Here is a 27964-nt window from a genome sequence, read left to right on the forward strand (position 1 = left end):
CCTCACTGATTCTAACACCTCTTACTTTTTCATTCTTTCATTTTTTTTTTAAAAACCCCCTACCCACCCGCCACGGTCGCTTTAGCATCCATTTTATTTTACTTTTCTTAAGTCTTGCTCACATACGATCCTTCCCCCCTGACTTTGCGGATAAGGCCCATTAGTCAGTCCCTGGTTACCGGGAGATACCAGCGAGAGCATAAGAAATTGGCGTTAACGAGTAAACGGGATACCGATAAGAGGGTCGATAAGAAAAATCAAAATAATGAGAAGGACAACCCAGGGGAGCATCTTTCAGACGGCGTCAGACGTCGACGTCGTAATCTCTGATCAGGCAGGATGAAGTCGACGGAGACCAACGAGAGGAAGGCACGAAGCCCTATTTCGCCAAGAATAAAAGAAGTAAATTTCTTACTGAGAAATATACACTCGCCTCTCGTATTCTTTGAACGTATCACTTACCCTGCCAACTGCCAAATGCCAATTATCATTCGCTCCGGGTAATTAATTCGTAGACCCACCGCAATCATTTTCTACAGTCGGCGCGAGGTTATGTATGCGTACTGAATTCTCACGTGAATTCAGAATAGGAAGCACAGGGATGGTATTTCTGATCTAGCAGTTGGGCGGAATATATTCTAAGGTATGGATTCAGGTCTGAACGTCGTCATATCGAACTTCTGCGATTTCGATACTATCGAAATTTTATGTACCTTCGATAGCCAACCCGTAATTACCATGGTAACCGTACGATAAGTCAATACTCGTATTTGACTTGCTGTTGAGACTTCACGACCGTATAACTACGGGGTTCCATTGGGTTCCATTGGGTTCCAATCGGTTCCAAAGCCTTAAATTCCATCGATTCTGTGCTTTACGTGAATCACGTGTCATTCGGTGGACTGTATGGGTATGCAGGCTTGGCTACTTTCACACGTGGTTGACCCTCTTATTGTGTACCCAAACGGCTGATTAGATTGGAACACAAATCCAGCATGCGATTTGCGACGTAAGTACGTCTCGATCTTTCTATCTTTTTTTTTCCTATGATAAAATCTTGTATCTCGTTAGTCTGCCTCGGATACACTATATATTTTGCTAAGACAGAAACATGTTTTTTTAAAATCTTTCTCCAACGCGTAAGCGACCGTCAAAGGGCGTTTAAGATGAATGGACAGTAAAAAGGATTTGATATTTGATAAAGACGAATTTTTTTCCTTTTTTTTTTCGACAGCTGTTAGTTTACGGCCCTTTATTCTTTCGTCTCGGTCCCCCAGCGTTCACTGAATGCCCGAACTGTCAAGATTTATCGGGATCCGAGTGGTATTGTCGGTATTATCAGGCTACGGTAAATATTTGAAAATTTGGATTTGGGAATAGCGCAAGGGCACCGGCCACACGACAGAAAGATTTTTACACGTTTAATACATTTTTATCCTCTCTCAGCAAATCGTCATTGCCATCAGAGATGCAAGATCAGAAAATTTAATGTCAGGACATACGTGGCTGGTGCGTTTCACAGAATCAATAATACTCGTGTCGCTTCTGAGAAGCGACCATCGTACCAAAGGCTATCCAAATTTCTTAAGAGAAACCAAGTAAATAAATATATCGAATTAGTGAGAACAAAAAATTAAAAAACGAAGCCTGCTCTCTTTTGACAAACTCTCATTCTCAATGGGACCTATTGTACGGACAGTCGACTTATGGCTGCTCCATGATTGTTTTGTGGGTCAAGACTCACGCTTTCCATGGAATCCTCTATCGGCTGATTAAAAAGTCCCCAGGAAACACTATATTTTTTCTCTGTCAAGACGTTTCGAGTGATCCTCGTCAGCTGAGATAGTCGGATAGTCGACTTGGTAAAAAAATTGAAATGATACTTCGATATGAATATTTGACGTGATTCCCCGAATTATTTTCATCAATTAACAAGCCCTCCCACTGTACCGGATAAAGCTGCTTATCTCGATCCCAATACTCAATCTCCACTACTCGATGCTCTTGCCAATAATAAATGCCAGTAAAAGCCATAGCGCGTACCCAGTACGATTCGCGTAATTCAGTAGCCAAGATGGCGCATACAGACTCATTTAGCAAAGTTACGCAAGAACGCAAAGCGATACGCATATCAGTCACCCTATCAGACTGTACCCACATATATAAATTTCGCAAACCTGGTGACACCTCGTTAGTTTACATAAAAAAAAAAAAAAATTTTCTCGACAAATCACACTACCATAAAATTATCTCCTAAAAAAAATCAAAATTCACTTACCTTCCTTTCTCGCCGTTTCAAATCCAGCCGTAATCATAGTCAGCTGCAGGAAGTCATAATTCCCAGATTCCCACGATCCTCTAGACGCATTTCGATAAGAATGTTTACTCGCGCCTTACTGCCCCATTAGCATTAAATCATCGCACGAGTAAGGAAAAACATTTTTGCTTGCACTCAGGAAGTGAGGATGTCGAAATTCACATACGCATTGCTTGGTTTCTGAATTGCTCGACGTAAAACTTTATTCCTAATATAAAAAAAAAAGAACAATATACATGTAACTTATGAAAAAAATGTCTCTGATCTACGCATCGATACTTAGTCGTATCTCTGGTTCCTTCGCGGTGTTACCTAGCTAATTGGCCGTACGTTATTAATGTAAATAAATATATATCTATATATACGTATATTATGTATATAAGTACAAAAGCACGGCTCTCGATATTGTACGTCTACCATATATATATAATCTACATATTCATATCTAACGTTGATTTTGGAATTGTATATCAAATCATATACTGATTTTCAAAATACCTATATATATATACCTTAAAATTAGCGTACCTTACTCTGTATAAATGTAACCAATACGATTAGTCAGCTAGCTTAATTTAGCCGTAGCAACACCTGTGGGTAAGGTCATGGAATGTGGTGTCAATTGTAAAGAAAAAAAATACAGGTCAAGGGTTAAAAATGCATCGAACAAGAAATCTAATTTATCAGGAATGTCTGCATATCGAAAATATCCGATTGTCTCAGCTGTCCTAGGTCTGAACCACCCGCGTTACGTACGTGCCAACTTGACTATTCGAGTTGAACGGGGTTTATTTGAATTGGACTCGTCGGCCCTGGCCAGTAACGTATAATAAACTCAGGATCGCGGCGGGTTTATGGTTAGCGTTTATAAGCTTATATTATTGGATCGCGAGGGCTGTTTGTTTGGCTTGAAATTGTTCGCTTTGGAATGGTAGGCTGTCATGGAATGATGATGTCATGGAGTCTTATGGCTCACGGACCCGATGGCTCACGGCTCACGGCTTATAGATATTTCAGCATTAGCATCAGTTAGCACCGTACACTGACAACGTACGGCCTTACTCTCGCGTCAATCTCTAAGGCCCAATGCACATATACCGTGTTACGTGTATATTGGCTAGTATTGTAGTACTTATAGTATTGGCTAGATATCTGTATCGATACGTATATACGTGCGCCTTTGATTACTGTTGCATAATCGTATGTATATTAATATATGTATATGTATATATATATATATAGCAACAGCAATAAATCACCCTAATTGATCGTTAATTACAACATATTTGGCTATCGTCTGTACTTTTCTCATTAATAATATTCCAGTGGTAGACCTTCGCTGACTCCTCTCAGTTGGTCCCACCATAATACCTCAAAATCTAGTACTAGGCTTAGTGTCTACAAGAGTCTAGTGTTCCGGCTGTCAATTGGTCCTACAAGTAATTAGGCCAGGACTCGATACCAGGTACATAGCGATGGTACTGCGAATACGACGTGGAGACGTGCGGATGTCCGACCTGAGTTCCATGGGGATGTGGAATAGATATATACTGTACTGGGGGTAACGGGGGTTGAAGTTCATGATATTGGATCATATCCTGAGCCCTGTCTTCCCAGGAGAGCTCAGCTGGGAGCTGCTCGGCGCAGTGACGTTTGCTAGGCCGCTCCGTGTCCTCTTCGTATCTGTTGTAGGATACAACAAAGAGAGTCTCATCAGTCTCCGGAATCAAGGTACGTCGCGGTACCTGAACCAGCACGTTAGATCAGATTGATAAGATGCAAAATTTACCTGTTCAGTATCCACTGGCTCGAGGCGTTAGCCGGTGCTGGAGGATACTGGTGAACCGGATGTACCGGAGGCGGCAGGTACTGGTCCAGCTCGTCACTCTCTACAGCGCATTCCTGAAGATTCAGGGGTAAATTGAAGTTTACTCCACCAAGGGTACCAAGACCACCCAGCTGAGCCTCTTCGACCGGAAGTCCGTCGCCGACCTCGATGTAACGAAGATCGAGACCACTCTGCTGAGGAGATTCACTGGACGACGGAGTACTCATCTCCTGATGATACAGAGGATTGTTCGGCGGATGCTGCTGGGTCTAATCAATCCACAATCCGACCTATAGGTACCTCCAAGAAGAAATGACCTGAAGCATTTACCTGAATGGCATAGTGCTGCCCTCTGGGAGTGGTCGGAGGCGTAGGCGGCGACAGACCCTGACTCGGTGTGGTAGGTGGCGACGAGCTGACAGCGCTCTGAGGCGAATTGGGTCCCTGAAGTCCCCTGGGACTCATGTCCTCCTGCTTGAGAGACCTGGACACGCTGAAGGTGACGTTACTCTGACTCCTGGACGGCGACCCGTCCCTGGCGGAGCCACCGTTTTGCTTCCGCCGCCTCGGCTGGTACTTGTAGTCCGGATGCTCCCGCTTGTGGATCAGCCTTAGTCTGTCCGCCTCCTCGATGAAGGGTTTCTTGTCGCTGTCCGAGAGTAGCCTGCGACATGGGAATGGCTTGACGTTACTTCCCAGTGTAAACCGGTGGACCCGTAGCTCTTATCAGCTATGCTCATTCATTGTCAGAGAGTGTGATTCGTACATCCGGGTGGCGGAGCCATCGGGTCCTACGTACCCGTATCGATACCACTCGACTCGTCGAAGGAGCTAAACGAGGTCTGGTTAGTGTTTCTGAATGCGTTAAGCGTCATGCGTTGGGACTTAAGGGCGAGCGCTGACTCGACTAGACGAAGGGCGCCAACACGGCCCAACGGACCAGCCGATATATAAGATTAATATATAGGCCGATATACGTACACATATTATATACCGTACCTACTTGAGGACTGTACGCTGGAGAAAATGTGGAATGAGCCAGACTGCGTTGAGCAGTTAGTTCATGTTTATGTTCCCACTGGATCGTAAACCTTTTGCCCGATAACGTTTTCCGGTATAAGAGATTCGAGCGTGCTGCTCATAATTCTAATCGTAAACTCTCGTCCCCCCTCTCGCCTCCCCCTATAGCCCACGTAAGACGAATTGGTTGCATTTTGAAATTCGAGTATTTCCGGAACGGACCCGAGCGTCAGTCATTGCAGACATTTGACAGGAGCGATAACCCAGTGATAAGCCGTGTTATCGATAGCGGATTTAATCGAGATGAAAATAACAAAGAGTATCGAAGATCCAGATGAATTTAAATGTCCAATTTTATCGCGCTGTACCCGTATACATATTTTAAGATTAACGGATGTTTTGTCACTGGCTGAAGTGAGCCCATCTGGTCAATGGACTTTGGCCGGGCCTTTTTTCTTTCACGGGCAGTCAAAGATATCGCGGGACTTGGTACATGCCAGCCAGATGCACTGCTGCTGGCCCAGCATCTTCTCTGTCGACATCACGCGTTCCCACTGTGTCCCCCATGTATCTATCGAGTTATTTGTCGCTATCAGATGTTTTCATTCCCTCCCGGCTCTTCGCACTCTCCTGTCTCTGCGCAAGGACATTCCTCGTGTACGCAAGTATATGGGGATATATTAGGTGAGTAAATTTTCGGAAAAATATGATCACTAGGCCCACTGGATCTTGGTACCTGCTTTTTAGGTTAGGTTGGTACCTGGTTGTTTACGCAAGGGAACGCGAAAACTGAGCAGGTTTCACAAAAATTCACCTGATCCCGTAACAAGGGACCCTATTGTCATCATTGGGCCCGTTTTATCTGCGACAGGAACTGGACGGCAGCTGGCAGCACGCGCCAAGGAGTAAGGTCTGATATCTGTCCAGGGTAGGTAGATACTAATTTTATTTTCCTTTTTTCCTTCCTCGCGTCTTTTTTGGTCAATATTAAATTCGAGATAGGTCACCGGGGGTGCCAAGTCTTTGTCACCTCATCCAGCACCTGCGTCCTTATCTGGCGGCACCGGCCTCGGTGATTTGTCATAAAAATTTGCGATCGACAAAAAAGAGACGCGGAGTGGGACGGACCCAACGAAAGTTTTATTAATCGACAATCGTAGAGCCTAGTGTCAACTCTCGAATCGATGCCCGATCGATAATCGAAATGATCTGATCACGAAGGAATTGCCAAACTAGGTGGATCATTAGCGCCAATGACTCTCGTATCGTTTGTTTCTTCGCTCTCGAATGCCATCCGCGCATCAACTCAAATCTTGGGTCCAATCGTAACAATCACGGTGATCGGTAATGATCGTAATTTGGTCCAATCGCCCGAGTAGATCGGGACACGATCTCCCGGCAAGGGGCAGCCAGCATGGTCAGTTGCTACTCTTATGTTCTAGATCCCAGACCCGTGGACTAAACTGGAACGACCTGGCCCAGGGAGAAAAGGAGGAACAGAGGATGGACTACGGAACGGTGGAACAGTCTGCTGATCAATGGGAATGGAGGATTCGGACTTACTGGACGTCGTATTGGACCCCTCGTGACTCCTGTGGAAGTCGCAGGAAGACAGGATGGCATCGGAGGTGCCGTCTTACCGCGACTAAAATACCTTTCGTGTTTGGGAACAGGTGCTAATAGGTACTAGGCCCATTTCGTGAGGTGTTAAATAATGACTTTTTAGAAGTCACTTGTAAACCGCTCGGATAAGCTTAGGCCCATGAAATTCGTGTCAACTTTTAAAGCATATGTGTACCAAGACTGTTTAAAGAGACGTTTCGCATACGTGTAATCTCATATGCATAATCGTCGATACCTTCGAGAAATTTGCCTAAGTCTTGGCAAGAGGTAGGCGTCTTCAAATTAAAATGAAATTTTTTACAAAAAAAAAATTACTTGATTTTTTGTACAAATAAAGTATGTTGCAATTGAGAATCTCACTGAAATCGTTATACCACGAGAACGAAATTCACTGGTATAAGCACCGTGATGCCCATTTAAATTTCGAATTGTCAATTTAAAAAAAATGTCCGAGTCCCAAACGAGAGAGTACGAGCATGCATTGCTCGTACGAGCGAGAGAGTGATAGATCTTTTGGCTTTGGTTACGCTCGATCTTGATCATGGAATCCTGATCTGGCCGATCAACGAATGATTCGCAGCGGGATACCCTGTCGGCGGGCCCTCTAATGCCCACATGGGGTCCCTCGTTAGTCCCAACCAGGAAACGGATTCCTCATTGTGACTCGTCCTTAACGTTTTTACCAGTGAAATGAAAATCCGATCGTGATACAGAAAGCAAGACGATTCCAGTGATAATGCCTTGATCCAAAATCGGGACCGCGTATGAGAATGATCTAGGAAAATAATTTTATACAAATTTGGGTAAAAAAAAATTGTCCGTGTACCAAAACGACTTCCGGCAGTACCAAGTATAAGATTCATAAGACTGAAGACTTACCGCCACAATTTCCCAAGAGTCTTGGATAATTCAGCATTGTGCAGCTGAGGGTACTGATCGGCCAGTCTCCGTCGGGCAGCCTGGGCCCAAACCATAAACGCGTTCATGGGCCTCTTGACGTGAGTGGCTCTTTTGTCACCGGAACCCCTGCAATTCGAAGACATTATCTTCATTGGAAAGGATTTAATTGGAAGTGTCGATCGGTGCGCCGGGACGCCCTGGGTCAGCAGGCGTCGTACTCGGGGGACCAGACCCAAAGATCGAGAAGCCCGTAAGAGCTGAAGTCACCCAAGGCGAATGGGCAAGCAGGAAGGTATAGCGAACCAGTAAAACAGGAGACTTGGAAGGGTTCGTTCGCCTGGCCCAAAAAAAAGAAAGCAACCTGTAGATCATGACGAAGGGGTTGAACAGTCTTGTGGATGGATGAAACCTAACCAGGGCGCTGGAAAGAGAAAATGATAAAAGCGAACCGGCTGACTTGCAACATGTATTTATTCCTGGAGGGTCAGGATCACGAAGGTTCCTTAAGGACTATCGAGTATGCGTATCGTGTTTAGTGGCTACTACCCTTGGGGTCCGACCTCTTGTGTTAGCCTTAGAATAACAGGAGGATCCATGGGACTGACAGAGGAGCGTACGGTATCCCTTTCTTTCCAAGAAGATGACTTCATGAAACCCATCCTCGGGTGAGCTGGTACCAGGAGGGATCCTGGCTCCAGAGCCTTATGGGTCTTATAACGTGAGACGTCGATTACGAGAACCATAAGGCCCATTCCTTGCTCACGTCTAGGATACGTCTATAGACCTAAAGTTTCAAGAGTCCTCTCTCACTCTCTCAGTCCCATATTCTCTCTCTGGGAGAAAACGAGCGAGAGCCGCTGGGCCTTATAGCCGAAGCCACCGAGACGAGTCTTTCGACTTGGGCCGTATTTTCGGCCTCTTTGAAATAAGAGGGGTGTTAAATCTCTGGGCAAACTCGGGGAGCCGTAAGGAATTAGCGTGGGCCCACTAACGAGGTCCTATGCTCCGACACGACACCGCTACTCGGTTTACCTAGATACGCAAAAATTCTTCTGTGTTTACATCTCATTTGCTTTGTCGCACTCTGGTACCAGTAGGTGTTGATACACGGCAACGTGGGTTCCGGTATCGTTATCTGGACTGTCCCCTTTCAGATACTACACGTATAGCTATGTGCTGCACCTATGCAGCATGCTGAAAAAGATAGACGTCAAATGGGACGTCCGTCATCTTGCACCTGGTCCGACCTATATGGACTATGCCGACAATGAGCAACCACACTCGGCTGGAAGCAAATTCCCATAGAGTCCATGGGAATTAAAAACACTCAAATTTATCAGGCCATCGGGTCCTATCAGCAGGAATAAACATCGTACCCTTTCGCCTCGGTTCGAAAGTGATAACCCAGCGACGCGAGACTCGGCCTGACGATAAGGCGTCGCGACGCACCTCTCTATGTCCTTTATGGGGTTCACCATTTTTAACCGGAACTTGCAAACTTCGTGCATTTTCGAACGACTTTTTTAAGACATTGAACATATAGCCAATATCCTATATCATTGTTTTATAACTATTGAATAAATTTCATGGTTAGTCGAAATGACAGAAGCAACAAACAATCGGACAAAAATGGCAGACAGTGTGTTTACTCGACGTTGTTTCATCTGGCGTGCTTTAATGCCCCGTTAAAAGCCTCAATCGCGCAATTAGACAATGCCAGATCACCACTCGTGTCGTCAATTGGAAACGCGTCTTGTGCCTCGGTCGATTCACTGGCTAACCAGATTACTACATCTTGATTATACAGATCGATAAAATGCTAATGAATCGTTAAGATTAAACTTTGAGTCTCGAACTTCAATCCTGGTCACAAACATGAACGTGATAAGAGAAACCAGTAATAAAAAATTATATAAGAAATATAGGCATACTTTTATCGGGATTAATCGAGTGAAAAATATTCATGACATTTTTTTGTCAAATTTTACGCATCGATATCGATCATTGATTTTCTTGAGGATCCCAGCAACGTGACTATTGCGTGTCTCCGATACGTCGGAACGCATCCTGCATTAATTAGCTAATTGATGTTAATCATTAGCCGAGGACATTTTTTCCGCAGTCCGTTTCCCAGGCTATGGAAACGAGCGCGTCATAATTGAGTTAGCGTTGCCGTTTTTTCTCATTGACAGGAAAGGCGACTCCTTCGTTTTTCACTTAACCGACGACGCCCACTCTGCTCTTTCGCCAAGGAGCTTTAGCAGCTTAAACGGTAAGAAGGTTTAAAGCTTCCCGCGCTACTCGGCTCGCTCTTTAGCACCTTGCTAACGCGCTGCAAACACTTTCAGCATGATCATCGCGCTTTTGCCTTTTCCTATGAAATCGATACCCTGGCTCATGGATATAAATCTGCAGCTATTAAAAGCAATTTTCTGATTTAGGAAAAACTTCGTTTTTCATTTTTTAACATAATATTAAGAGCCGCTCAGATAATCACTGGTTATACGTCAAGTATCCTACCACCGAGAGCAGTAATAATTTTAAATAAGAATATCTTGAATACTTACTTGGTAGCCACTGGCACCAAAGTCCAGTCATAGCCCTGAAGAACTTTTGCAACGGCTGCACTGATACCCTCACCATTATTTGCACCCATTGTCGAATTATTGTTGTTGCTAGTACAGATCTTGTTGTTGTTGTTGTTACTGCCATTGGTGGTATGGTTATTGTTGCTGGCACCCGAAGACTCACTCATTATGTCATTCATTGTTCTTTTCCTTCGATGACTTTTCGTCCCTTATTTCTGTACATCCACCGATCCGTTTAGTGGATCAGACACTCGCAATAAACATTTCACTGTGACATTAACCTATGAAATTATTCAAAAAACCGGATCGACTCTGACTCGAACCCTGATTACTGATACAACACTGCAGAAGACCTTTGACTTCTTCCCGAGAGTTTGTTTAACATTCGGAACGTCACATGTTGCCTATCACGACTAATTAATTACTCCGATTAGAAAGAGTCGCCTTGTAATTAGCTCACGTTGTAATTGAACAACCGTCTATCTCTCCAGCACTCTTCGTATACGTTTGTTTATCAATGTCAGTTCACGCGACCCCTGTACTTTCTTCGAGAAATTCAAGATCTCGACGGAGTCAACGTGATTTACACATTCTCCGTATCGCATGAAGAATGCACAGTCCACGTTAATCAATCACTTTTCACAGCGTTCAATTCAAGTAAAACAATCCTTGATCTCTCAGCTGGCAACGCTCGTACTGTCGTTCTCTATGATTATCGTTCGATTCGCGTCGAGAATCGTAAAGCGACTCGCTCGATTATTCGATATGCTCTGAATATCGCCGAGTTACGACGTATCGAACGACGTAGCTTCGAGGACGGTCTGAAGTTTGGCGCGCACGTTGACAATCGACCGAGCAAACGTCAAAATATTTAAACTGCTCCCAGAGCCGGTTTGTGCTTGGCAGCGCGATCGGCTCAGAAGTGAGGTGATTGCATCGCCTCGGGGCAGACTCCGCCAGGCGTCACGCTTCTTCCTTCCTCGAAGAAGAGAAGGCGGAGCGAGCGCAGCCTCCTCCTTCTCCTTCTCCCGGTGGTAACACTTGTTGCGCTTCGTGACAGCTTCGTGCCAGAGAAACGAGGCGGAAGGGGACTGACACCGCGGACTGACATGAAACCCGCTGCCACTGAGAGCTTCGCTTTAGACTCGACGCACTTGTCTACACTTGGCTCTACGGACGTGTGTATGTCGAAATTCTCGGACGGGTCGAGAAGACGTATTATACGAGAACGAGAGAGTAATGTTGTTGGAACGATTATAGCGGGTGATACATATTTTCTTAAATTAATCAACTTTTTTTTTGACAATCCGATCAGAATCGCTGTTTTGATACCATTGATTCTGGGATATTTATTTGACTGTCGTTTTTTGCGTGCTTTTATTCATATCTATTTTTTTATTTTTATCTCTTTGTCGCTCTCTCTCTCTTTCTCTAGGGACTCGACCAGCAAGAGCGTTTCCATGGTTACGATATCCTCTGGCGAGAGGCTACCACGAAGACCAATCCGCTCCTCTTCTGATTCCTCGTACCTCCTACCAATCTCCCCGTCACCCTCCGTGATCCCTCCTCGCTCTTACACTACCTACGTTCTCCAATTCCATTGGTTGCGTCAGTTCCCAGCATAATTTCGACGATGCTCGCGACTACGTGTGACTTCTGCGTCTGGTATCAGCGGCCTCTCGTAAATCGCCAAGAGTTTCAACCATGAACTTCCTAATGGTAATATTCGTAGTTTTTCTGAGCCAGGAAGCCAGAAGAGTGAGAGAAAAATCAGGAAACGGGGGTTGCCAATCGACCAAAGAGAAAATCCTTTTTCGGCAGCGAACCCAACAGACTTTTACTCTAAATCGTCACGTGCCTTCGCTTCCGTGCCAAAATGAAATATGTCTTTCAATAGGAAAATTTGGAACTTGAAATTTCTCGCTCGAGGAACCAGCTACGAGAGGATTCAATTTTCAGTCTCTCTAACAAGACCCACGTGGACCCACGTGACAACGATACTCCTATGGGGGTGCGTCGGCACGTCGGAAGTGTCACGGATCGGCGAGCATAAACGAATCGGCACCTTTGACCTCAAAGGGATACACGATTTTGAAGTATCTCAAGAAAACGATACCCACTTTATCTTTACCGAATCCTTCAAGGATACATCGACGCTTTCGAAGGAGATGAAAATGACGATAACGACGATGAAGAGGAAAATAAAGATGAAGACCAGGTCGACGTCGGATCGGACGATGATCGGTCAATGTTGTGGCACGCGCTTCAAAGGTAAATATCCACTCGCATCGTCGTAGGCTGTAACGCGTGTAGATCCTTTAGAAATCCCACAGTCATTACAGTCTGTCCTGATGCTCCCAATCATCCATAGGACCAACTGGTAGCTAACTGGATGCCAATGGACAGTGTGAACGATAATGACAAAAGTATTCTACGAATGAAACTGAGTGCTCATACGTGGCAAAGGACTCTAAGGAAAAAGGAACAAAAAAATGATCACTCAAGATCTAAGCTGTGGGGAGACGAATCGTACATGTGGTTGGTATTAGTATCTCCTGGCTATGAGCTTAGTTGATTATTTAGATGGGGTTGGTAACGATCAAATTTATGCGAATAGGGAGATGGCAGGAGAGAGAGAGAGAGAGAGAGACACGTGCTCGTACGTCCTGGCGGTCGCAGCTCTCTTGGCACATACTCGTTGACGAGCGAGTCGTTCCACGCGCTGCTACGTCTGTGGCCAATGACAGTGCAGAATGTTTCGAAGCTCGTGGCTCCGTTGGGGGTCCAACTCGCGGGGCCCACCTCCTGGGGGGCTACATGTGTCGGGTACCCTCCTTCATCCGTCCCCGCTACCCCGTTCAGGGCCTTTCAAGTACCCGACAGAGCCCCGAGCCAACTCTCAACCGGCGGAATTACTGGAATCATTATTTTATTGCGTTCATGTCAGCAGCGAATCGCTATCGACTACAGACCATGTGCTACGTACCATCCAGCTTCCTATCTTGCTCACTACAGACATTTAATCCCAAGTTCGCCTGATGACTTTCCTCTGATCCAGCTAGACGTCATCCGCAAGCTCAGGTCTATTGTCCAAAGTTTGCCGCCTTGGCAAAACGCGCTGGGCGCAAAACCACATATTGGCGCCATGTGCGCTCTGGTATGTTTACCCAGGGAAGAGTAAAATTCCAGTTTGAAATCAATATTATTGTTCGCCGCTGGCTAAAATTGAATACGGAGCTGGGATGCTGGATAATGGATGATCTTAGGTGCGAATCAATCCCAGCTAGTTTGATCCGCTATCTTTCTGCAAACGAGACCAAGATTTTAATACTGTTGTCGGCTGTCGCCTTATTTACTAAACGGCAAAACTTATTGATTCTGAACTCTTAGAGCAAGTCTGGATACGGTCCAGTACTTATAATGGCGATTGAGGGTATAACCGTAATTGACGTATGATAGAAAAGACAGTAGGCGCCACCCTTAAGATCCTAAAGGCGCTGCTACACATAATTCGTAAGTACTCTCTGGTAGACTTAAGTGTGCCTTCACACTGGCGCTCTCTAAGATCAACCGTGTACGCAGAGTGGGCTCTTTGATCTTCCACAAAAGCCGCCACACGGCATTGACCGTGGTTTATATGTGCGATGTATGGCCCACTGTCTTTGCTAGTTCGCTCATTCATTAAATTCGTTGTATAATTAGGCGCACGCGAGATACGAAAATCTTACATGGGCTTTTCACCCTAGCATTGTCTAAGGTCAAAAGATCGTATCTAACACCGCGACCTTTCGGATCTTCCTTAATTCGTATTTTATATCATTTCTCTTACCATAGCGGATCGTCATGGATTCACGTTGTACGAAATAAAATTATATGGCCGTTGCACTTGCATGCGAGCTTGCAAAAGTGCATTCGAGATGCATTTCCGTTTGAATGGCGTAGCAGGGTGCTAATGTCTAGTCAAACAAGACGCTTAGACACAGGCAGCATTGTATCTCGTGAAATACTACTAAAATACTAAGCTTCGCATCACTATAGATCTATACGTCTACTAACTTACTGACTACGGGATCTATACTATGGATCAAAATCATTTACGAATTATGATCATCCTGGATTATAAGTCATGTCAAGCAGACATAGAAGATAAGGATACTGTAAGTACTTTGATAAAGTTAATAAAAAAATATTGATCCGGAGCACCGCTATTGTTTAGTAGAAATACTTAGTAGAGTGTTAATGAAGTTTTAATTAATTCGGTTTTAATTAATCTCAGAGGTGACTAACGCGATATAATCGCAGTCTGCGATGGACGGAAGGTGTAGAAGCCGATGAAGAAGAATAAGGATACGGAGCCTAATAATAAGAGGAAGAGAAAGAAGAGGCTAGATGGACCCCCACCAAATGGAGGTGGTCCACGGAACCGCCTCTCCGATCTTCCATCTCGCGTTTAGTTGCGATGCTTTGGCGCGCGTAGAGCTCCCCGTTGCTCGTGTCTCTCTAACCCTGGTGTGTCTCTGGTGGTCCTCAGTACATTCGTGGAGTCCTTCTTCATCGCGTTCTATACCCATCTCGTACACCTATTTCACTCCTCTGCTTCTTCATCTTAGGGATATCCGGTCCTGCTGAATCTTCAGATTTATTTGTGCCGACCGGAAGTTTCGCTGATCTCGATAAGGCGAAGCCGGGGGCTCGCTCAAAACCTCCGGCTGGGAGCAGTGTTAAGTGTCGGGCGGGAAGAGTGGGACCTGTGGACGTGATGCATGTGTGAGAGAGAGAGAGAAAGAGAGACAGAGAGAAAAAGAGAAACAAGAGAAAGAGAGAGCCAGGAAAAAGATACGACGGTGATACGAGGAGCTGATTAATCAAGCTGATAACGGGATATTAATTGGCCACCTTTGTAATAATCGTGTCGGTGTGCAGTGCGGCTGTTACCTGGATGTCCAGACCCATTACGAATGATTGTCGATTACCCTGACAGTTGGTAGTAACGGAGAGTGATAATTTTCACATAAGTGAATTTTGTGAATGTTTTTCAAGTTACCTGCCATGAATCGAATTATGGTATAGTGCTACAGGGTTGGCGAGATTAACGCTATTTTTATACAGAATCATTTTTGTACCTTGGTGATATTAGTCGATCAATATGGAATCTCAGAGCAGCGGCTTATCTGGACTTGAGGTAAAGGCAGGACCGTCCAACAGGGAGAGCAATACCTTGGACGATGCCGTAGGGAAGCTTCTTCAAGGTAATTATTGACTGATTAGATCCTCTAATTAATTATTAGACAGAATGAATTGCAAACCCAGGTAGAGCAGGATTTGTTAACGCCAGTCATTTCCGTTTTCCCATGATCTAACCTAGAAATTGAGTAGCATCATTCACTGCCATTTTTTCCATAAAATACAAGACTGATCTACTTAACCGTTTGGCTGAATTCACTGGTCCAATCGGAGGCTGCGGTCCTGTGTCGGTGCATCTTCATCAACTCGTTTAGCAAGGACATCTTAATTGGCGTTGAAAGCAAATGTCGTCGGCCATCGCTCTTCTGCGTCTCGTATTTGTCCCGACGATAGAACCCAGCTAAGCACGTATGCGAGGGAGCAAGAGAACATGCGACGGAAGTTTGAGGAAGAGAGACGAAGTGAGATGTATGGGCGAAAGGACGGGTGGAGACGAGGGTAGGAAGGCCAATCTCAGAACTGGGAAAGATTTGCGAGGCAGGTGCTGCGAACGGAGCGAGACCGTTGCAGTGCACTAATTATGCGCGTACCAAATTAAATCTGACATATCTCGTCGTCCAGGCAATACGGCCCCCGTGCAATTTATAGTGGAGCACTGCAGGCGAATCTGCTCTTATGTTAAATGCGAATAGAGGAGGTCGAGCAAGACGGTGAAGTTTCTTAAGTGAAAACCCAGTCGAGTAGTTTTACATAGGCTTTTGCATACGTAGAGCATACCTTGTGAACCGGGCAGAGGGATGCTTTTGGCAAGTTTAAAAGAATGAGGATCGAAAGACACATGTGGAGGAGGGCGCGAACGATGGAGGAGAGACTGAATCTAAAAGGAATCCATAAATCCACCGTTTACGAGATGTCTGGCGGACAGCGGGTCTCTGTTTCCTGATGTAACTTTAAATATTTAGCCAAGCGCCGATAAAAGAACCGAACTGCAATATCTTGGCGCGCCTTAAACCTTAAACCTTAAGCCATCGAAATAGACACGTGCCCTGACACAATTTAAACTTAACGTCCTGAAGTATTTTTTTTTCTTGACACCAGTGGAACGTCGCTCGTACAGTTTGTGTTTGAAAATGCCACTGTCGTCGCTGATTGAGAGTGCGACTATAATAATTGATATGTATACAACATAAAGGACATCCAGGTGTCTAATCGTTTAAGAGGTCTGGCTGTTTAGTGTCAAGCTTATCAGCTGATGCACAGACAGATTCCCATTCAGAAGTCCCATTAGATGTTTGACCACGGTTTCCTTTATTGAGACAATTCAGAGACAATTCTTCATTGTCACTCTGAACAAGGAGTCTCGTGGTAGTCTTCATCCTGAGGAACAGAAGAGTTATTGTAGATTGGAAACAGAAAGATGATCGCTCGTTTTAGGGACTGTAAATCTGTAAATTAATTAGGGGTATCAATAATACCTTGTTAAATAAATAGTAACTTACTCGTATGCAAGTGCCAGTTGATTCTTCGAAGTCTTTCTTATGGCTTTTCAGTACTTTCCTCTTGTGACTTCCACCTAAATTCTATTCGTAGGATTTTGCCAACTCTTTCCGCGTTTCTCTGTATTATGAAGTATGGGGTTGCTGAACGACCAGAAGAGACCTCCTTGGTATGAAAAAAGGTGCCGACAGAGAGACCGCCCCGTTCGAGCGTGTCCTCGTGGTAATTAGCTCCCACTTGGTCGTCCGGCCTTGGTGACACTCTGCCCATGTGCCCATAGGACCCACCAGGCCCATGTGCACAGGCCTATAAACACCCCTAATGATTGCAACCATGGCAATTAACGCAAGGAGCGCTACTTTGATGTAATTTTGCGCCTTCCAGAAGTACAAGATGAACTTGGAAATAAGTATTAGAATAGCTGTCAAGTCTACAATGATGGTTGTAATTATGAGGAGCAATGGGGCCCAGTGGAGTTTTTACTGAAAGTAATAATTAGTCTTAATGCGAGTAACTTCGTTATAAGAAAAAGGGGACCACCGGGTTTGGACCTTTCTGATTTCATCTTGTAAAAAAAAAAACTTCCAACCTACCGAGCTCCTATCTCATCCAGTCTCACCACCATAAACCATAAACCATGGTATCATAAACAGTTGCATCAAGTATACAGAGTCCTAAGGATACAGGTGATGTTTTATCGCGTTTCCTTGCCAGCTCGTTCTTCCTGCTGGGAATTCTTGTTCCGGTTTGACTCACGAGAAACCGAAGACAGTTCGTAAAGCTATCCAGGCTTGACTTTCAGATGAAAATTTTCTATTTTCAAGGATACGACTGGACTTTACTTCCGGTTACTTCTAGAGCCGGTGGACGTAGGAGTGCTCACGTTAAAAGGCCCATGAATGCCTTTATGGTTTGGGCCCAGGCAGCAAGAAGGCGACTGGCCGATCAGTATCCTCAGTTGCATAATGCCGAACTGTCAAAGACACTTGGCAAATTGTGGAGGTACCTGCTGTAGTAATATTAATCAATGATACGACGAAGGATCTTACTGTCATTCAATTTCCAGGATCTTGAGCGATGGCGAAAAGCAGCCATTTATCGAAGAAGCTGAGAGATTGCGCAATGCCCATAAGAAGCAACATCCACATTACAAGGTATAACGCTATAATCACGGGTCGAGGATACCAATGAATCAAACCGTCGTATTCTAGGCTCCATTATTAATTGACCTTTTAGTATCAGCCACGTCGAAGAAAGCCAAAATCAGAAGATCAGATGAATATTCTGGCTCAACGTAGTACAACGCAGGTCGGACATGTTGACACGACAGGATCCACTGAGTGTACCTATGGTAGAATCTATCCAGAAATGAGCAAGCCTTACGAGCGTCCCGTCGGCTCTTATCCGGATACATCCAAGAATACGTCATTCGAATTATCCAAGTCGTACGCGGATGCCATAAAGTATCCAGTGGATCACCATAAGAGTTACGCAAGCGAAAAACCTTACGAGTCTTTACCGAAATACGAGTTGCCCGGCAAAGCGTACGCCGAACCGAAGTGTCTCGAGAGTTTACCGAAGTATCCCGAACTCCAGCCGAGAACTTACGAATTACCCAAGTACCCCGAGAACCTCAAATATTCAGACATGGCGGCCACGACAAAGTCGTACACGTGTGTACATGGACAATATTATCCGGCATCGGAAAGTTATGTCTCACATGAAGAGAACGATTATCAATCTCAGGGTGTTCCAACGCATACGTTCTACCCATATATTTCCGCTTCCATGACACAACCTCCTTACTATATGGGTCCTCGATAAACACGGTAAATACTTGCTATCAATTTTCTAATCCTTTCGTCCCTCTTCTATTTATCCCACTCATCTCGCCTTTTAGCCTTCGCTATTTAATTTCCATCCTTAAGAGGACATTTCTTATTTGATATCTTCATTTGTGGTGTGTGCGGTCCTATATTGTACTTAATTCATTGTATAATATATACTTAGTGCCTAATATACTGTATAACTCCTATGTATATGAACTATGGTAAACAATTTGGTGAACTGTCAAGTATTGGAAAGGCTTATTCGATTTAAAGATGACTATAAATTCTTCTGCAGTCTGCCTTGGTTAATAGGAAAAGTATACCAGAGATATATTATATATGCATCAATTAATTCTAAGATGGATTGTTAAAGTCCAGTCTTCTTGTCAGATAAATTCATTAACTTATTCAGCTGTAATGTTTTCTCATGAAATAAAGGAATTTCAGAGTTACAAAGAAATATTTCATTTTGTCAGTAAATGTCCAATCCACAAGTATGTACAGAATGCGAATGAGGAGTGAACAAAGTGGAACAGCTTGAAATTCGATTGTCTAGTTCATGCTACTACCAGGGATTAGTCATCCAAGCACTCGGAAAGCTTGGCTAAATAAATAAATAAAATTAAATGGAAAATAAAACTATAATTTTGATAAGCATTAATTAAAATGAAATAAATATATAATTGATCAAACATAATAGAATCAGAATCTCATACATATTGGACTAATACCCAATAATCTGAATCATCAGAACATTTACTTCCCACGAAATTTGTAATAAATATATAATCTCTACTACAGCGTTACTATTCAAACGGTCATTATGCATATTTCATGATTTTAACAAATATCAATATTATAGGTACATATTGGCATATAATATGAATGATTTAGATACAATTATTCAATTTTTTGTTCGGGACAGGTACTCGATTCTCTGGCAAGAATATCTGCCAATTCTTTAACGCTGTCCCTGTTAGCATGCATGAAAGCCTTCGCGGTCCAGATCATGTCTGCTATGATTTTATCGTTCTTCTCATCCATTTTGACATCGGTAGATAGTTGTGGACTAAATCGATAATACGGTACTGCTATCATCGAGCACCAGGTTCTAGCGCGGTCGACAACTCTGCCGTCACTCGCGGTAGCTTGGTCAACCAACACCTGTCCCAGTGTCGTTATTCCCAGCGCCAGTTTTGCACCATCCCAGATACTCTCTGGGCGGAATGTGTCGAGTTCTGCTAAGGGTGTTACCGGAACTAGACCTGTTCCAAGAGATACTACCAGGGACAATGGCACTGCTTTCTCGGGACGACCACTGGCTTCCAAAGCTAGATTATACTCGTGAATTTCCGTCATTGCATCTAGGGTGGGATTGTTTGCTATTAGACCTCCGTCCACAAAACGTCCAAAGGCTCTAAAGTAAGATGGCGCTGCTCCCGTGGCTCTTGCTGCTTTCCAAAGAAGCTGTTCCTCTGGTGGCAATGTCGGCTTGAACTTGGTACTTGGAGGAATTTTTAAGATGGAACTAGGAGATTCATAGTTTCTAAAAATGTGCAGATCCACTGGTTTCCTATCTGCCAAGACACCTGTTATTATTAACTTAGGATTCTTGATGTGCGCCATTACGGTACTTGTGCCCAGACATTGCTTTAGGATAGCTTCTAATGGTTCGCTTGCATAGGGTCGCGAGCCTACGAAGCCTTCGTCCTTCATCCGGAAGTATATGGCTTGACATTCGCGAAGACTTTTCCCAGCTGCCAGGCCGAGTGCCAGGATACCACCCGTAGACGTTCCTGCAATCCAGTCGAAGCACTGAGTCACCGGTTTGCCAATCACCGACTCGATTTCCAACAGTGTTTGTACTAAGACCAATCCACGTATTCCGCCGCCGTCTAAACAGAGCAGTCTTCCGCCCTTTATCTTGAGATTCTTCCTCAAAGCCATCTTCTCCATACTGGAAACGTAGAGCATCTGATCTAGCATTGTCCTTGGAACAGAGCTTGGTGGCTCAGGTGGCGCGATACCGTCGTATTCTTCTTTACTTGAACAGCCAACGTGACAGTTTTGCATCTCCCCAGGACATCGTCGCGCTCCCACTGCGTGTAGAAGATACAAGATTTTGTGGCCGTCGGTATTGTTCAATAAAACTAGATGTCGTGGCGATTCATTCTGATAATTTCTTGCGTCTATTTCCGCTCCGAAACCAATCAACATTTTAACTATTTCTGGTGTCGATTCTGTCACAGCCAAGTGCAGTGGAGTATTTCCATTGTTATCCATAATATTTACACTTGCCATGTGACTGAGTAACGCCACAACGCACTCCAACCTCTGTCTGACCACCATAACGTGGAGTGCACTACGACCTTCAAAATTAAGTGCATCCACGTCACAATTCATTTCGATTAAAGTATTTATCACTGCTCTGCTGCGCGACCAGTGCAGTGGTGTTCCACCATATTTCATATCTTGAGCATGAAAGACGTTCGGTTGACTATGCAGAAAATCTCCGACGTATCCGGGACTTGTTGCAGCTCCTTCGGAAGCTTGAATATTAACGTCAGCTCCTATCAGCATTAAAGCCTTGACACAATCGGGCTTATCCTCGCGGCAAGCTATATGCATGGGTGTGTATCCATCGCTATTTTTACTATTTAAACTATTTGGAAGGCCGCCGCCCAATGCCATAATTATTTCTTTAGTCGATCCAGCTGCATAATGGTACACTGTGTTAGCTTTATAATCCAAGTGTTCAAGGGAGCTCTTCGCAGCAATCAACATTTGTACAGTACGTAGATTATTGGTTTGTACAGCAACTTGCAAGGGAGACATTCCAGTTTCAGAATCAGAACTATTTAATTGACTATTTACAGCGGCATGGTTGAATGCATCGTAAAGAGCTAAATGTGCTGCCACATGAGCTAGGGTCCATGTTGGATGTTCACTGAGAGTATCGCAAAGTTTCTGTATTTTGCCTACATTGCATATCTGTTAATATAAAACATAATGGTTAGTACAAGACATAGAAAACAAATGGAAGACACAGAAAGGACATTCACCTCTTGAGATATCTCAATCAGAATAGGAATCTTATCTTTGTATATTATAAAACGATTTTCAGCTTCGTATACATCACTTGTGCGATACAAACTGTAACAGAATGAATAAAATTAAGTAAATTGTACAAAATAGTAATTGTTCAAATTTCAATATTGATATACCTGTATGAATGATTCAAGGTTTCGGTGCATGGTCTGTGCAGCACTAGCTCATATATATTATTCTTCTTTAGTCCAGGTTTATAAAGGATAACACTGTCCTCGCGGCAGTGAATATGCCTGTCGCTATACTGATCTGGCTTTACTTCCAGTACGACATTTGGAGCAGTTTCCGTAAAGACATAATTACGAAGTACTGTTCCAGCAATAGCTCCAAGCCACGCCATAATGTATGATTTTTCTGCCCACTAACGTTACGTCTTATAAGTCTTAACAAAAGTAATTGATGAATGTAATCATCGGTTCCACTTTCTCATCAATCCGTAAGTACTTATGAACATAATAATAACTGACGTATAATTGGTTGAAATGGCAGAAAATAGAGGAATGAAGTTTGTTACTCACTCTTTAGAAATTATTAATACTAATACGAAAAAATCTAGTTTGTACTCGGACAAGTATAACGTTCATCTACGGCGTTTTTGGACGTATCGTAGCGCGACTGAACAGCAAATGCTATAGTACGGGCCATCCCCTTTATGAATTTAGTATATTCGGTAAGGAAAACCTACTAAATTCTGAATAGAAATAAAGAGCACCATGGCTATCAAGTGCACGAAACTATCAGAATTGGAGCACCAACCAATAAGGTTTGGTTCCCCAAAGTTAATCCAGATTTAACTGTCGGTATTAGCCAATCAGATACGTAATATCCGGAAATACAGGTACCTGATTGGCTACTTAGCTAGATAAATCTCGGTTAACTCTGGTGAATCGCGACTTTCGGAACACGTAGAGCATTTTTTTTTGGTAGAGCATTTTAAGCACTTTACGAACACACATCGCCTAATGAAAACGGCACTGCGTTTTTTGTTTATTTACATTTTGATAGTGCTAAGTGTCATCTCATAATTGTGAACATTTATTAAAAATTATTTCTAAACATTATGTTACATTCATAACCATTTTGACATGTGACAAATCGAAAAAATTATTTTATTATTCAGAACTTATGGAATGTAAGGTTAACGGCGGGTGAAATATTCCATTGTTGAAATAACAGAATGCCCTTGTTTTCGAATAAATTTTCGCCAAAGAAGACGCCAACTAGAAAGGCGTCAGTGTCTTTGGCAAATAAGGATTTAAGTCCTAAACGAGTAGAGAAGGAGTTGGGTCCAGAGATTGGGCATATACGTCTTCGGCTTGGAGAGCAAGAAGCAATTTTTGAAAATGGGCAATGGATACCAGGTAATTAGAAAAAATATATTTACCACTAACTTTATTTTAATTGTGAAAGAACTATAGAACTGATATGACTGAAATTTACAGAATCTGGAAAAGCTAGTGGAACGTTCAAAGAAAACGAGAGGCTGAAGAAAGAAGTAAAGAAACTAGAAGAGGAAAATAATTTATTAAAACTGAAGTTTCAACTTCTATTAGATATGGTAGGATCTTATGTACTATATTACTCATATCTACTGCTGTGTATGAAATAATGCATCTTGTGCTATGGCATAGAAAATATGAAAAAATAATTACATTAATGTATCAACTGCCTTGCAGCTGACTGAAACAACAGCGGAGTCTCACTTGTACGAGAAGGAGCTTGCCACTCTAAGAAGTAAGGTTAATCACAGTCAGCGTTCTGTGAGCTAACATTAATATAACAACGAACAAGTTAATAATCACAGAATTCAATTAAGAATTACTCTTGCAGTCTTGTATTTAAACACTATCTCTGTGTATTTATATTTATCATAACTCCATAACAGCACCATGTTAGTCCATGGAATTTTGTGGACAGGTCCTTCGTGTGTGACCTGAAATATTAAACTTTAATAATCTAAACGATTCGCCATTTAAAACAAGTGACTCACCTTCCATTTTACATATGCCACATTTTCTCTTACTCCTAACGCCGCCATCATCGTGACCGCTGCCGAAGTCGAATAAAGAACCAGTTGCATTTCCTATATTACTCCTACCACTTGGACCACTTGAGCCATCATCGGCCCATTTGAAAAAATTACACTTACGCTCTCGTTCTTGCGGGCAGCTATAAAATTGTCTACCCTTGTTTGGTCCATCTTTGTACACAGTCAGCCTATTCAAAAGAAGTTAATTAGTATCATCAATGAATACGAAAAACATCATAGCGAATACATACTTAACTGCTGGGCGGCGACAAGTACATTGAATATCGTTCCCTGTCGTCGACGGTGTCCATCTATTACCATCTTGACTAGTAAATGTAGTAGAATTTGCGTCATTCCCCCAAGAATTTCCCCGATTTTGATTCGGTGGGTTTGGGTAAGGATTGTATCGAGTATTTTGATTATTGAATCTATCTGGCACTTCCTCTTCTGACGCCGGCCTATCCGTTTCCCATTGGAAAAAGTTGCAGCCAGTACCTTGTGGCTTTGAGCACTTATAAAATATTCGTCCTGTTTAAACGAAATGATGTTATCTTGCCGCTTGATATCAGTGCCGTTCTTATTCCAATTAATACAGAATATAATGGGGAAAGTTACCTTGGTTCACTCCAGCTTTTCTTACTGTTAAACGTACCGCCTGTTGATTGCAGTTGCACAAGATAACATCATCTTCTGTTATTGTTCCCCAAATTCTACTCTGATTATTGTCATCGTTTCTTTGGGTATTGGGTCTCCTGCGATTGGAGGCGCCAGTTGCATTAGTAGAAATATTTGAATTATATTCATTCGCTCTACTATTAGTGCCAGATGTAGCAGTACGTGTGACGCTACTTTGAGAAGCCGCAGGACGAGCTGCATGTCTCGGATTGGTTTCTCGACTATTGTTCGGTCTTTGTCGGGGTCTTGATATATCAGTTCTTTCTTGTGTAATTCTCGAATTTGGCCGAACCTGACTGCCATAACCTGAATCATTCGCGCTATTTCCTCCACGAACAGCATCAACAGAAATAGCAAGAAGTCCGTTCAACATCATCTCACAACCACCGATACAGCATGCATATGATGAACCATATATTGGATAAGCACCGGATTTAAATTTCAATTTTAATTTGTGTATATTTCCTGGACACTGCAAACAAAAATATAATAAAGTAGAACGGAATCTTTCTAATCAATATATTATTGCATCTTACTTGTGTGCACGTTTCTTCGAGAATCTCGACGTCTTCCACGCTAGCCGGAAACCATATTGCATTCTTACAGTTTGGAAAATTCATGCAACCAATGTATTTTCCATTTATTTCTCTTCTCGGTTTTAGAATCATATCTGAGTTGCACTTGGGGCACTTCAGAACATTAACAGTTTGCTCTATGGGTGGAAGTTGTTCGCCCTGGGAGTAATTAGGCTCCTCAGAAATATAATGTCCCACGACTTCGTCAAGTAAACGCACCTGCTCCATAGCCGTCTTAAAGAGCTCGCGGTACTTTTTTATGTGACGCTGCAGAACTTCTTCAGGATCTGCTTGACCTTCACATATCCTGATAATTCAATGGGCAATTTATTACACACTTCCCGCATTTCTCAGAAGGAATGATTTTCACTTACAGTTTTAAGTCATTCTCGAGTTCCGCTCTTAGGTTTGGTTTGGTCATTCGAACACCCATCCTATCATAGCCCATTATCAACCCGGTACCAAGTTTGCCAGGTAATAAATATCGGTCGTCCTTTAGGCCGATGTAGTGTCTGGTCTTGAGTGTTTCAATATGTTCAGCATGAGTGGCGTCCGTCCCGATCCCATGCTTGTCCATAAGGGCGATCAGATCAGCCTCTGTGAGCAATGGTGGTGGTGAAGTTTGTTCACCTAGCATCTTTATGTCAGTTGGCTGAAACACTTGGCCTTCTTGATAGACGTGAATTTCCTTAGCCTGCCACCTATCATAAATGTAAATGTCCAGGTAGTTTCTCTTTGTAATTACAAGGCCATTCGCTCTGAATTTCTCTCCAGCTACGTCAATGTCGACTATGGTCTCGTGACCCTCGGCATTCTTCGACAGACAAGCCAGGAAGTGTCGAACGATAAACTCGTAGACTCGAGCTTCGTCCCCGGATAAAGAATTTGTAAATTTTATTGGATGAATCGGAGGATGCGCGTGGTCGCTCTTTCTCCCTTGTCGCGGCATAATTCCCTCATCCAGGACGCGCCTAGCAAACGTACCCCACACTGAACTCTCAACGTGGTTCTGTACTAAGTCGTTTAGATTTAATTCTTTGGGAAAAATATTGGTCTCCGTACGAGGATAACTTATTAGACCCTGAGTGTATAATTTTTCAGCTGTCTGCATAATCTTCTTCGCATTCATTCTTAATATACGACAGCCTTGTTTTCCAAGTTCCTGCAAGTGAGTGTTTCAGAATTTTTCTTTCATCTTAAAAATTAGATCTTATATCAGTAAGGCCCTGAAAAAACTTACGATAGTATCCAAAGGGAATGGCCTCCATTTACTCGCAGGCTTCTTTGTAATTTTTTCTACTGTAGCAACATTACTCTCTTTACACATATCGAAGAATGTTATGCATGGCATTTCTTCGAAGAGCTTCCCACGTGCCCATCGAAACTTCACTGCGATATCGTCGTGAATATCTTCCACTTGAATCTTCCAGTATGGTTCTGGGACAAAATTTTGAATAGCAAAAAATCTTTCTACGACAAAAGCTAGGGTTGGGAATTGACAACTTCCGTAACTGATCATCAAATCTGCAAGATTTTGAGGAAATATTTTCTGCAGCCTTAATGTTTGGAATCTTGTAAATGCAGCACCTGTAGACAAATTTTTGATAACGAAATAAAGAAATTGACAAATACTTCAACAACCTATTTGATCATTGAAAAGATTTTATACCTATCCTCAAATCTAACTTGCTTCTTACTTCTACAGCATCACTAACCATCTGATTGGGTCTAGTAAGATTCTCTAGTGCTCGATCCACTGATGCTTGAGTGATTTCAGAAAAGACAGCCCTATAGAAATAAATAAGAAGTTTTAGACAAATGACACATTCTCAAATTATAACCATCCACATTACCTGTATACGTTGATGTTTGGTACAATTCTTTTACAAACTTCAATTATTTGAAAACCTATGTTTTCCCCCTCACGATCGCAATCCGTCCAAATAATCAATGCTTGACAATTGCGTACTTCCCTTTCTAATGTCCTCTTGATCATGACACTATTCTTTTCAATACAATGTTTTATAATAGGAACATCAAAAAGACTCAAGGGATGACACTTTCTCCAAGAGTTATAGGTCCCAACAAACTCATGAGTCAATAGATGTCCTGATACAGATGTCATGATCATCTGACAATTCTGATTCCATAATCTTCTCTCAAACTCATAGATTTTGTTGTATACCGAATAGCCATCTCGCTGAAAGCAAATACAGCAAAATAAATATCCTGTCCTAAAAAGCATTCTAGATTATTAATACAAATAATTACCCAACGAGATCTTCCAGAAGATAAGAAGCTAGCAATATTTTTTGCTGCATCATTCTTTTCAGCAACATTAAGAACCTTCATTTCTTTTGCGGTTCGTTTGACAGCCGTATTAACACAGAAATTCTTCACATAACTTCGGTTTAAAATGACAAAATGCACGCGACAGAAAAGGCACAACATAACACACTATCAGAACCACTACTCATACCATACCTGTTAGCAGCAGACTTATAACACTTTATTTACATCCTACTGTACATCCCTATCGTGTCTGCAGTGGTCTGCAGCATCATTTAAAGGTTAGCTGCAAGAGGATCATAGAATGGTGACAACCACGTTAGCAATGTCGATAATAATTTTATTCAATAATTTATATTTGAATGAACATATATTTCATAATTACATATACGTGCCATAAAGTACGAGTGAAACATTAACATATTTCGGTGATTTTTCAAACTCCGATTATTAAAACCTTATAATATTAACCTGCAGTTTGCATAAATATTACAGCTTCTCC

General features: G+C 42.9%; 6 protein-coding genes across 12 annotated transcripts; 3 read left to right on the forward strand and 3 right to left on the reverse strand.

Annotated features, from left to right (window-relative positions):
- Nucleotides 1-994: 994 nt before the first annotated feature.
- LOC107264653 (transcription factor Sox-10) lies at nucleotides 995-23143 on the forward strand. Of its 3 annotated transcripts, XM_025081920.1 has the most exons (5): nucleotides 15392-15525; nucleotides 17782-17959; nucleotides 18024-18111; nucleotides 18194-18786; nucleotides 23015-23143. In XM_025081920.1, exons 1-4 carry the CDS (start codon nucleotides 15423-15425, stop codon nucleotides 18779-18781), a joined length of 957 nt encoding a protein of 318 aa, XP_024937688.1. In that variant the 5' UTR covers nucleotides 15392-15422; the 3' UTR covers nucleotides 18782-18786; nucleotides 23015-23143. The 3 variants fall into 3 exon arrangements, with proteins under 3 accessions (XP_024937689.1, XP_024937688.1, XP_015588627.1); XM_025081921.1 differs by lacking the exons at nucleotides 15392-15525; nucleotides 23015-23143 and adding an exon at nucleotides 995-1009 and having other exon boundaries at nucleotides 18194-18954; XM_015733141.2 differs by lacking the exon at nucleotides 23015-23143 and having other exon boundaries at nucleotides 18194-18954.
- Nucleotides 2491-10484, reverse strand: LOC107264652 (transcription factor SOX-9). Of its 3 annotated transcripts, XM_025081916.1 has the most exons (6): nucleotides 10256-10378; nucleotides 7992-8109; nucleotides 7668-7814; nucleotides 4476-4809; nucleotides 4107-4414; nucleotides 2491-4000 (listed from the first exon to the last, which is right to left on the reverse strand). In XM_025081916.1, exons 3-6 carry the CDS (start codon nucleotides 7772-7774, stop codon nucleotides 3751-3753), a joined length of 999 nt encoding a protein of 332 aa, XP_024937684.1. In that variant the 5' UTR covers nucleotides 7775-7814; nucleotides 7992-8109; nucleotides 10256-10378; the 3' UTR covers nucleotides 2491-3750. The 3 variants fall into 3 exon arrangements, with proteins under 3 accessions (XP_024937684.1, XP_024937683.1, XP_024937682.1); XM_025081915.1 differs by lacking the exon at nucleotides 7992-8109 and having other exon boundaries at nucleotides 7668-7796; nucleotides 10256-10484; XM_025081914.1 differs by lacking the exon at nucleotides 7992-8109 and having other exon boundaries at nucleotides 10256-10484.
- Nucleotides 4824-7151, forward strand: LOC107264654. The gene is made up of 3 exons (XM_015733142.2): nucleotides 4824-5849; nucleotides 6037-6093; nucleotides 6608-7151. Exons 1-3 carry the CDS (start codon nucleotides 5659-5661, stop codon nucleotides 6843-6845), a joined length of 486 nt encoding a protein of 161 aa, XP_015588628.1. The 5' UTR covers nucleotides 4824-5658; the 3' UTR covers nucleotides 6846-7151.
- LOC107264649 (85/88 kDa calcium-independent phospholipase A2) lies at nucleotides 19448-22652 on the reverse strand. Of its 2 annotated transcripts, none has more exons than XM_015733135.2 (4): nucleotides 22413-22652; nucleotides 22011-22276; nucleotides 21849-21939; nucleotides 19448-21777 (listed from the first exon to the last, which is right to left on the reverse strand). In XM_015733135.2, exons 2-4 carry the CDS (start codon nucleotides 22232-22234, stop codon nucleotides 19687-19689), a joined length of 2406 nt encoding a protein of 801 aa, XP_015588621.1. In that variant the 5' UTR covers nucleotides 22235-22276; nucleotides 22413-22652; the 3' UTR covers nucleotides 19448-19686. The 2 variants fall into 2 exon arrangements, with proteins under 2 accessions (XP_015588621.1, XP_015588619.1); XM_015733133.2 differs by having other exon boundaries at nucleotides 22011-22337.
- On the forward strand, nucleotides 22833-23858 carry LOC107264655 (protein chibby homolog 1). The gene is made up of 3 exons (XM_015733145.2): nucleotides 22833-23255; nucleotides 23337-23452; nucleotides 23571-23858. The coding sequence occupies exons 1-3, from the start codon at nucleotides 23072-23074 to the stop codon at nucleotides 23661-23663; spliced, it is 393 nt and encodes a 130-aa protein (XP_015588631.1). The 5' UTR covers nucleotides 22833-23071; the 3' UTR covers nucleotides 23664-23858.
- Nucleotides 23400-27859, reverse strand: LOC107264648 (DNA topoisomerase 3-alpha). 2 transcript variants are annotated; one of them, XM_025081913.1, is made up of 11 exons: nucleotides 27445-27859; nucleotides 27027-27373; nucleotides 26843-26961; nucleotides 26414-26760; nucleotides 25548-26335; nucleotides 25135-25480; nucleotides 24539-25070; nucleotides 24175-24451; nucleotides 24044-24111; nucleotides 23885-23943; nucleotides 23400-23827 (listed from the first exon to the last, which is right to left on the reverse strand). In XM_025081913.1, exons 1-11 carry the CDS (start codon nucleotides 27622-27624, stop codon nucleotides 23702-23704), a joined length of 3189 nt encoding a protein of 1062 aa, XP_024937681.1. In that variant the 5' UTR covers nucleotides 27625-27859; the 3' UTR covers nucleotides 23400-23701. The 2 variants fall into 2 exon arrangements, with proteins under 2 accessions (XP_024937681.1, XP_015588618.1); XM_015733132.1 differs by having other exon boundaries at nucleotides 23885-24111.
- Nucleotides 27860-27964: the final 105 nt, after the last annotated feature.

This window comes from Cephus cinctus, unplaced genomic scaffold (genome assembly GCF_000341935.2).
Source record: "Cephus cinctus unplaced genomic scaffold, Ccin1 Ccin1_scaffold0189, whole genome shotgun sequence".
NCBI classification, from domain to species: domain Eukaryota; kingdom Metazoa; phylum Arthropoda; class Insecta; order Hymenoptera; family Cephidae; genus Cephus; species Cephus cinctus.